Raw genomic sequence first — 10,821 nt, forward strand, 5'->3', positions numbered from 1 at the left:
AATAACCTTAAGTTACTTACTCATTGCAAAACTTACACTAGATTCAAAGGAAAAACAGCCTGAATTCAGTTAATTTGAAACTAACAATGAGGTTCACATGAATAGTAAAACGTCACACCAATGTTGACCATTACAATTTACATATTTCTCATCCATGTTAGTGTCTTGATTGACCTAATTCTTAGATTTTTTCCCCCTTAATTCCTAACTGTGAATGGGCAATGAAGTCTTTGATGTTTCAGAGATACATCTGTGCAGACTGTAAAGTATACTCACACTGTAATGGTAAGGAAGAGGCGCTTCAGTGTACTGAACCCTGAAGTTTTCATACTGACCACCTCTCCACAGGGCCTCCATTTCATAGTCATAGTAGGGATCAGCATATGGATCACTGCAGAGGGATACATATTTGAGAACTCTGCGCTAGGTGAGTTAATCAACCCCCCCTTTAATTAATGTATCCAGCTGTTTTAGCTTTAGCAACAGAATTACTTTCAGGCAAGATTCAGAGCAAACATCGGTGAATATTTCAAATTAACCTAATTGCACTAGACTCATACCTCTGCGCTTCATTTTACATTCCAGAAGCTGAAACATTTATCAGGCCTGAATGGAGCCACACTTGTTTGTACAAGAAGCAATGAATCCTCTTTGCACGGAAAAGTTCGTCTCAGAAGGTTCTTTGCTAAGAAAACATTATTCACCTAATGTATAGTTTCGCTATGGCAATATTATTAGGAGATACTCAAATGTTCTTTGCTCTGTGGATGATGTGCAAATTCGATGTATCATGAGCCCAATATAACCAAATAGTTAAGTTACACTTAAAGCGAGTCTTAAGGGCATTAAGATATGGATGACCTACAAATTTCTGCTGTTACAGACAAATGTAAAAGTCTGCACTGAACACCTCAGGCACATTATCCTATCTAGATGCCACCACCTTGGCCTCTCACCAGGAATTTCAGCTATCTTTGATCACGATGTGTCCTGTAACTGTGACAAGTAAACAGACCTCAAGGATTGCCTTTTCCCACCTATTTATCATAGCCAAAATGGCTCTTCCTAATCAACAAGTCAAGGCAGGTAAGAGTCTACGCTTACCCATAGATCGGATCCCTGAAGTCCATTTCACTGAAAGAGTAAACAAATCAGTGTTAAAATGGCATCATGGATGTTGCTGATGCTTGCGTTTTAGAATACAGACGGAAGAGAGTTGTACACTTAGCAAGAACAGCTGTGCAAAAAGACAAAACCAAACCAAACCTGAATGGCTACATGTTAAAACAATTTTCTGTATTAATGCTGGGATTCATATGTGAATTATTCTGTCCTGTTTGAACTTTCCTGTAGCGTGTCATCGCCCCAATTGCAGCTTTAATCATGCCAAGTCTGGCGTGACTGATGGATTAAAGGGCTCCATGTTTGATCAAGGAAAAGGATTCATTAGCTTATCTAGAACCATTAGCTTCAATCAGCACAGCTAGAGCCGCCACTAATGACTATTCAATCGATTCATCTATCACCTATTCTAGCGATTGGTCGACAGTCTACTTGACCGCTTCAGTTAAGTTCATGTTGTTGAAAATTGAAATGCAATTGTTTTCCAGGACTTTTCCAGGATATTTCCAGCAGCTACAGAGACAAGTCATCACGTCATACACTAATACATTTCTCTGTCCCCCTCATACTTTGGAGGTTTTCTTTTCTACAGTTGTAGTTCTACACCCAGATTGTGTCCATGTTTATCACTCATACATTTGATGTGCAGTCTTTGGCTATAATTTATCTATGAAAAATAATTATGTCGTCTCTGGGCACTAAATCTTTAATGGCGTCTGAAAAGTCGCTAAATCTTCCAACAAAATACAGAACCGCTCTACGCAGCAATGCAAATTTGATTGGCTGGTAGCGTCACATGGGGCGCTGCGCCAGCTAGAAGCAGAGAAGCGCTGTGCCCAGAAAAAGGTGACAACAGACATGCATGCACATAACTTTTAACCCATTTGCATCCGCTCACAAGGCAGGGGGAGGATAAATAATTTTCCAGGAAATATTAACTGTTTCCAGGGCATTTGTCCTTTTTTCCTCATTTTCCATGACTGGAAAATTGGTCAATCATTTTCCAGGTTTTCCAGGATGCGTGGGAACCCTGATTGACAAACTCCAATTCATAATGTGATGCGTACAAGCAGAACAAAAGCTCCCAAGCTTCTACCTATTCTGGCAGCCGACTGTCCAGAATGGAGCCTGGGTGCTTTTTCTTATTGAAACTTTGCACAGTTTAAAACCACACCTTTGTTTTGTCCTTACTTTAAGTGCCCAAATACTTCGGAAGCCTTGGGAAGCTCTTTTACAACCAAATGCCCATGGAATCCCCTGTGGTCACTACGATTAAACTACAGTGCTGGTTACCATCATCACTTGATTGGAACTGACCAATGACTGAAGCCAAAGTGAGTGACATCATGTACACATTTTGTTTAAAAAAAAAAATGCATGGATTTATAATACTGACTTTTGCAACACTAATCACAACACTCAAGCCAAGCCTGCATACTCCTGCTGAACTGTGAAGATGATTAAGAAACCAAATGCCTTTGTTTCAAATAATGAAATACTGTGCTGATGTGAAAATGTCGTACTCTCTGATGATACGGTAGCTGCGTTCTCGGAAGAAGTCATTCTCCTTATCAAATTCCCGCTCATCCTCTCCAATGGTTACATTGAAACGCTTCTCCTCAAAGTCTGGCTCCTGCTCTTTACGGATGGTGGCCTTCTTCAGTACCTACAGAACCCGATACAGACACAGCAACATTTCAAAACTCAATTTGGTCTTGCGATACACAATACACGCAATGAATATGTATAAAATAATCATTAAAACCTCTGGGGCCTGGGCTTGCCCCTAATTTAACTGCAAGAGGCTCAGACCACCAGGGAACTTCCAACACTGTACAGAGCTTCTCTCTCTTCCTCTCCCCCTGTATACCTTCATATCCCATTGACGCATGTTAATAAGTGCTTAGCTGAACTGCCACTGATGCTGCTTAAGGATGACAACTATAGCTGCTGTTATTTGTAGTAGCAGTATTAGTTTTATGCTTGAGTACCATTTATGATAGTAGTTCACAGCTGTACGTGTTATAATGGTTCCTCATTATTGTGACTCATAGCTCTGTTTTTCTTCTGTAAGTACAGCTTCTTTAATCACCATCCCGCTCTCTTAACATATTTACTTAACAAAATGGACTTAAAGAGTAGATTTTAGTTAAATGAGAAACATTTGACAAACCTGCAATCAAACCTAAATCGGCAACTTTCAAGTTTCAAGCTCTTCCATCCACGAGTGTGCCATTACAGAATGTTTTTTTACATTTCATTTCCACACGGTGCACCACTGGCGCGATGGCAGTGTTTACCTCTTTGGCGTGCCTTAGGCCTCGCTCCCAGGCACTCTCCACAGGAGGCTCCACAGGCGGAGGTGGTGGAGGAAGCTCTTCCACCGTAGGCCCAGCCTGCAACAAACGCAAACCACAAATTTATGCCCCCAATTCTCTGTACGTGCGCCTCATCATGGAGAGGTTTAGAGATGGAATATCATATGCACCTCAGCATGGGACAAATCTATATTTCTTCACCATTTGTTATCCGATCTGAACAATTAGCTGTTTGTGTAAAATAAAAATATTGAATGTCTTCAGTATATCACTACTAACCATTTTGCAGTCTATGATTTTCCAGTTTTCATGGAAGTAACATCAATATTTCAACAATCTATGGACATTTTTGCAGTATTTTACCAAAATGTAAATATGAAGTATTTTCATCAGTAATGGGAGAGACGTACCCAGGGATTGTTGGGTATGAGTGGGAGTGGCCCTCCAGGAGGCGCTCCGTTGGGGGAGAAGAGGTCTGGTTTACTGATGAGGGAATAGTTACCCTTGTCATTGACTCCAGGGTGGATAAACCTGCAGTTAATACCCCAAGTACAATTTCCTGGAGAAAACACAATGTTTAGTTCAACACATTGAAAAGGATTTCATTCCATTACTGCTTTGACAAAATTTGGTTTACATTTTTGACTCTCATTCTCAACTGGCTAATTATAAAACAAAAGCCAAACTAGATAGACTATGCTTTTCTTACCAATTACTTAATAATTTGTTAAGCCTGTACTTTTTACTGGAAGACAATTCCAGCGCTGTTCTTATTAGTGAGTGAGGCACGTGTCTTACTTATGGCATGGATTTTGTCAACTTCAAGTACGACAACTCCCCCTGCTGTAGAACAGCCTCATAACATAAACTGCCACAAACCTTTCTGCCATGCTGGTAAACAAACGAAGATATCCAATTACATGCTTGGATATCTACAGATCTATAATTTATGAGATCACTGTTGGAGGTCACAAGGTCTCCAGAGGCCCACAAAGAATGCCAGAATGCCCGCCACCCCCCAAACTGTTTCAGTGTGTAGCAAGTTTCATAGGTAAAGGACAAACAAGTAGGAAAATATAAGGTGCACCTACCATGACATGACGCGAAATTATTGTGTAGGAATAGGTATATCGAAATTATTGTACTGGCTTGATTCACGGGACCATGATTTTCAGGCCAAAAAGGCCAGATTTCTGACACAATCCGGAAAAAGCACATCCCTGAAATTTATAAACAGCTTATCATATGCTAATCTGAAAATGGGTCTGGACTCAGAAGCTTGTTCTCACCAAATTTCTTGACCCTAAAGTATATAACCACAATAGTGCCTTTTATTAAGGTGAAAAGTGGAATCAGGGCACTGGAGAGCACTGGGATGAAGCAGTGTCACAACGCAGTGAAAAGCACATTCTCTTCAGCGTGGTCTCTGCTTTTTGAATTGTTCTTCTTTCACCATGAGCATCAAGTGAATGACTGCCTTCATACTTTCTATGAATAGGCTTAAAAACGGCAACATCTCCACTCTCTCTGACGGCTGTGGAGCAAGGAGGAGGAGTATGGATGATCATCGCAGTGAACAAATCCACAAAACTCACCATCAATGTTTAGTGTATATCTGCTCCCAGCAAACTGGCTTTTCTGTCTCCATAGTGATAGAGCACATCAGAATATTGTTCAGGATACACAGGAGCATGCTTTACTCCCAGTATGTTATATAACTAACACGGCTCCTTGGGAAGGAAATCTTTAGGAAGTGTTAAGGCAAATAGTGGATACGGCTTCCTCTGTGGTGACTGGCTTACCTTTATCATCTAGACTAAACCCAAAAATAATCCCAGACAGGCAAAGTTGCATTTATTGTCTATTTGAATCCTCCTCTCACTGTATTCCCAAAGCAGCTTGCCCCACTCACCAGCCCTGTCTGCTGAGCTGCCTATCACTCCAGTGGCTCACAGAGCACATGCCTGCCCTCTAGCAGTGAGTGCTACACACTACAATACATCAGTTTAATAGAAAAGGAGCATCTGTGGAACGAATAGTATTGAAAATGATACTTCTGGATTTTTAATAACTTTGTATACCATAATACCCGTTAGAGATAGTCCGATTAACGGATGGGCTGATATTCAGCATTTTGACAGCATTGTTCCTTTTTTTTTTTTTTTTTAAACCCAACAACTGATCAGACATCAATTTAAAACTGTGTTATTTCGGCTCTGACGCAGCCGTGCCTCTCTGTCTGCAGTGACTAGTCTATCTCCAGTGTTGTCCCACCCACTGCACCATATGATTGGCTACAAGCAGAGCCACGACGTGGGTTAATAGCCAATCAGCAGTGAAAGCTGTGCACGGCAGTGCTCACACACACAGCGGAGAGGTGCTGAGCCTGGGAGTTCCCTGCACTTTTTGTTAGAATTTTAAAACAAAGATGTCTACTGGCTAAGATTAAAAAAAGCCTTTAACATGTTGCAAATCTGAAAAGCTGTTTAATAAACATATGCTTAAAAGGTATTAATATAAAGTTAAGTGTTGGAGTTTGTATTATTCACAATTTTGACCCCGATATTTTCACGTTTACTGCAAATTAATATTGGCCGCGAATATCAGTTATCGGCCTCCTTGACTACTAATAATTGGCATCGGCCCTGAAAAAAACAACATATCGGTCCATCTCTAATACTCGTGACACAGCCCAAGGGTTAAGTCAACTGAACAAGTGTATAGGTTCTGCCTTATCTTGCCTTTGATGAAAAACCTGCAGATAGGTCGTGGTCTGATCTTCCTGTCTGATGGATCTTTAACCTCCCCCTCCTCCAGGTCATCATCCTGTCAATACAAACATGGAACTTCATGCCACATCACAATATCTTTCAGCCCACTTACTCATCATGCTACCTGACAAACGAAAGAGGCAGCTGAAGAGGAAATCATTTGATGCGCTTTGAGATATTCTCACGCATGGAGATTAAATGTGAACAGAAAACTGATGAGTGAGGACAATTTTGATAATGAAACCATTTAAAGGTTCTTACAAAAAAAACAAAGACAGTACTGGAATGTGACCTTGTGCTGTCAGACACACATGTACAGTTACTACATCTTAAGTGGAATCAATAAGCAGTCACAGCAAAATGAAATAATTTGCAGATGTGAAACAACATGACATGATAAAGTGCAGATCAAAGTGGTGAGAGATGAATGATCAATCTTGTACAGTAAGTGGCACGAAATGAATGAATACATGGTAAATGTTGGAACGGCTAACTGCATTTCCTCCTTGTCGTTTCAAGAAAACAAAAAACAAAGATACGGTTTGCAGCTGTGAGATAGAGTAAATTTCTGGCTCTATGACAACCCTTTCACTTTCTCTAATCACTGAAATTAAATGTCAACACAACCCATCTCATAGCTCAAACTAAAGAGGAGCCCATACAATTTGAGAACAGCCTGGGAGGGCATATTACCAATCACACTGACGTGTAGGATTTGTACAAATACAAATAAAAGTTAAGATCCCAAAGACCGAAATACATTTCTGCAAGAGGGTGATCTCAAATCCCACAGCTGCCACCAATGTGCCCCTTCATTTCTCAGACTTCTACAAATATATCTGACCATAGCATTGTTGAAGTTGCAGGTTTGCATGCACTAAATTGAGCTATTAACCTTGGCAGACTCTGTGTGTTCCTCTATACATATTGTTGATGTATAAAGACGAACTATGGGGCATTATAATTCTACAAAAAAACAAGACTGAACTAGTGAATATGCACTCTTTTCCCCTCCGTGCAGCAAAGCACCTCACATTAGGCCCTGACCTGATGGGACTTTTGAGATTTTAGAACAGAAAAACTACTTTAAATGTGCAACTGATATCGTGAATTTTTGTGCTGGACTGAAAACAGACGCTTTCTATGTTCACTGTGCTCCAATTTTGAACAGGTATATTATGTGAAGGTATTCAGAAGGCAAACTTTATCAAAGACATTACTGACTTTATGCTGGACACACTACGTCACATCTGTTAAAAGTTTTTTTTTTAATACTGGCACATGTTGGAAAACGTATACTGTACGCCAATATGAAATGTTTGTGATAAGCCCTACCTCAGACAAGTAGCTCTGATTCTGAATAAAAATGGAAAACACGTTCCCCTCCATCTGAAACTTATTTGTAGGATGCTGAATCTCTACAGCTTCACAAATATGGTATGATGTGAAACATTTTACCTTAAGAAAATGTTGCTTCTGTAATTTGTTGATTTTGATATTTCTTACTTATGGTTCAGCCCTTCATAAACACCAATCAATAGTTACTTACATCAATCTCTCCTTCATCAATCTCTCCATCATCGTCCTCCTTCTTCTTGTCTCTGAAGGAATCTCTGCGCACCCTCTCAGGCCCCTTAGACTCATCAGTCTTCCTAGGTTCACCATCTTTAGGAGATGGAGGGAGGATGGGCTTCTTCTCCTTCTTCTTAATCGTCTTGTCTTCATTTTCCTCCTCATCCACAGCTTTAACATCTTCCTCCTCATCCTCCTCTTCATGTGTGGGGATGGATGGCTCCTCTGGGACCTCCTCATCATAATCCAGCTCATGTTCATCCAGCTCCCGAGAAACAGATGCAGATTCATCCTTCATCTCTCTCACTGTGACTACATTCCTCCTCTCAACAGCTCTCATCATTTCATCTTCCTCTTCCTTGCTTTTGTCTTCCTCCTCCTCCTCATCCACCTCAGCGGTCTCTGCGCCAGGGTCAGCTAAGGAATCTCTTCTGTAGTCAGTATATTCTTCCTCTCCGTCTTCTCCATCCTCCTCGGTAATGAAGCTTCTTCCCTTTTCAGGCTCTGAGTCTGGGGACTGTGGGGTGTCAATGACTTCATCCTCTCCCTCTTCTCCTTCCAACTCCTCTCCATCCAACTGACCCCCCTGCTGACCATCATCATCTCCCTCCATTAGCACAATGGCCTCATCATCCTGTCCCATCCCTACTATTTCACCTAGAGGCTCCTCATCCTCTGGATCAGAGACAAAGTCAGGCACTACCTCATCGTCTTCCTCCTCTAACCCAAAACCTCCAACTCTGCTTTCCACTGCTTCTTCTTCCTCATCATCTTCATCCAGCTCTCCATTCTCTTCTTCATGGACTAACTCGCTGTCTGAGATAAGCCTGTCCTCCTCCTCATCAGGAGAATCCAGTAGCTCACTGTCAGAGAGGCCCTTCTCCTCTTCAGGAGACTGGGGGGACTGGGTAGGGCTTTCAGGAGTATCCATCAGGCACTATTCCGCTATAAACAAAAAAACATTAATCAGTAAGACAACATACAGTCAAAGAAGTCATAGCCTACATTTTGAAAATAAATTATTTTCTTGTCATGGTATAATATGACAGCAAACTGAATGTTTTGGGGGATTTGGCTTTACTAAAGACTAACAGTCTAAGTTCACATCTAACTGACTATGTGTAGCAAAACGAAAAGAACATTAGGTGAAAATGACTCATTTGTGCCCTTTTTTTTATCAATGTCACAATGTATCAGTAACTGAAACAGTTCCTCAGTAAAAACGTTAAAATCTGGCGCTGCATAGTCTTCCCTTAGCAATAGCTAGCAGGCTAACAAATATCTTCCTGTGTCTGGGGTTTAATGCGTGATGAATTTCAAATGTCTCATAAGAGTTTTGTGATATACCTACTTGTGTGTACATTATACGACAACACTTCCAAGTTTGTAAACACTACATAGTGACTCAACGGCGGCGAAAACGACTGCTAGCGATGCTAAAAGCTAGGTCGCGCTAGTTAGCAACAAGGCCCGTTCGTTAACTTCACAACGATAAGCGATCTGGACAAACAGCCCTCACCGACAACTAGCCTCTTCGACGAGTGTTAGAAGATAATCTTGCTAGTTAAAAGGCATAAGGATCCGTCCACAACAGCTGCAACAATACGCGGACGATGTAGTAATATTGCTGTTTTTCAAATAACAATGAGAGTCTGCCCGGAATATAAGCTAACACCGAAGCTACTTTGCTAGCTGCGAACAAACACACACTTTTAAATCACCTTGCCGACCCGGAGCTCTTTAAAGACGGCACTGTTGCGGTAAGAACTGCCCTCTCGCACAGATATTGGTATTTACAATCTACAACGAATATTATACGGTGTGATTTATCCTCTACGATGGAGAAAATAAAAAAACCCGCACGGCACGGCGAGGGAGGCCATTACCTGACGTCATCAACATCCGACAAGTACGATTTTGTTGAAGGGCGCTTGATTTGATTCACGAGCGCTTCGATGCTGGCTGAGTTGCTTCACTGTTCTCACTGTGACACGTTGACCGTGTTCATATTCTCTCAAAATGATAATTAAAAACGTTCTCGATCCAACTGTATGGACTATTTAGTATTTGACAATAGCTACATATTGTATAGTATAAAATATATTAGCTTTTGCAACTGTGTGTTTTTAAAAGTCTTCATATTTTGTGCTTTATTTTGCACACTACATACAGTAAAAGTGTATTTATTCTCCTCTATTCTCTCAAGACCTCAGACGTATGACTTGACACACGCAGATGTAGTCACCCTGATTGGGACGTCACCTGGGTGGCTGTCACTCGGGTGCTGATTTGGGTTTGTTGGGCTATGGACCGATTTCAAATTCCAACATGTCGATGACACCGTCATTTGAAATTATACCCGATTATATCCGTCACGAGATGGTATCAGTGCATGTCAACGATTGTTTCAACTTTGGTTTTAAGCTGAAAAAACAACGTCCGTCGAGGTTAGGGCGAATTTAAATAGAAGTCGAACTCATTTATGTCAACACGGCAATTATAATTATCAGGCTTCCTATAACAATTCGTGCATATTTAATTTGAACTATACCGTTATATTCGATAAACACTAACATGTTAGTATAAAACTGCAGTCAAAGTCTGAATTATTTCAAATCATCTTACAACTTATATTCAAGCACACCCTCAGAACTTTAATTTTCGCATACTTATGTATCAAAGTTACTCTTTACAGGTTTTCCATCTGCATCTCCTCTTTGCACCCTCACTACACATCCGCTTCATCTCATAGTAGCCACTAGATGGCATTAGCTCATCAAATGATGCCCGCTCGCTGCTGCAAATGTGCAAAATCTGCTGCAATCTAAAGTTCGAAGCAGTTTGCTTTTCTGACCGCATCAAGTAGCTTATATTCTAATTGGCTGGCGGATGCGTATTTTTCCACGCAAGGCACCAGACACACTTTCCCCCAAAATGGAAGAAGTAAGAGACACATAAAATAGAAATAAAAATCCCCAAATTATCCAAAAATAATGCTCCTGATTGATTTTGCTCAACACAGAGTATCGGTGATACAA

The 10,821-nt window shown here is 40.8% G+C and overlaps 1 protein-coding gene across 6 annotated transcripts in view; it reads right to left on the minus strand.

The window, feature by feature from the left end:
• The window catches only part of zc3h18 (zinc finger CCCH-type containing 18), a 29,064-nt gene extending 19,278 nt beyond the window's left edge, over nucleotides 1-9,786 (minus strand). For 2 of the 6 annotated variants that reach the window (XM_086208609.1, XM_086208604.1), the window contains exons 1-8: nucleotides 9,505-9,663; nucleotides 7,761-8,728; nucleotides 6,182-6,266; nucleotides 3,851-3,999; nucleotides 3,423-3,518; nucleotides 2,646-2,788; nucleotides 1,105-1,134; nucleotides 277-391 (exon numbers count right to left, since the gene is read on the minus strand). In XM_086208609.1, coding sequence (XP_086064735.1) covers nucleotides 277-391; nucleotides 1,105-1,134; nucleotides 2,646-2,788; nucleotides 3,423-3,518; nucleotides 3,851-3,999; nucleotides 6,182-6,266; nucleotides 7,761-8,714 — 1,572 coding nt within the window. In that variant the 5' untranslated portion in view covers nucleotides 8,715-8,728; nucleotides 9,505-9,663. The other 4 variants (XM_086208607.1, XM_086208606.1, XM_086208608.1 and 1 more) reach the window with 4 other exon arrangements.
• Nucleotides 9,787-10,821: the final 1,035 nt, after the last annotated feature.

This window comes from Aulostomus chinensis, chromosome 7 (genome assembly GCF_037954235.1).
Source record: "Aulostomus chinensis isolate RoL2024-O1b breed Wild chromosome 7, RoL_Achi_v1.0, whole genome shotgun sequence".
Taxonomy (NCBI): Eukaryota; Metazoa; Chordata; class Actinopteri; order Syngnathiformes; family Aulostomidae; genus Aulostomus; species Aulostomus chinensis.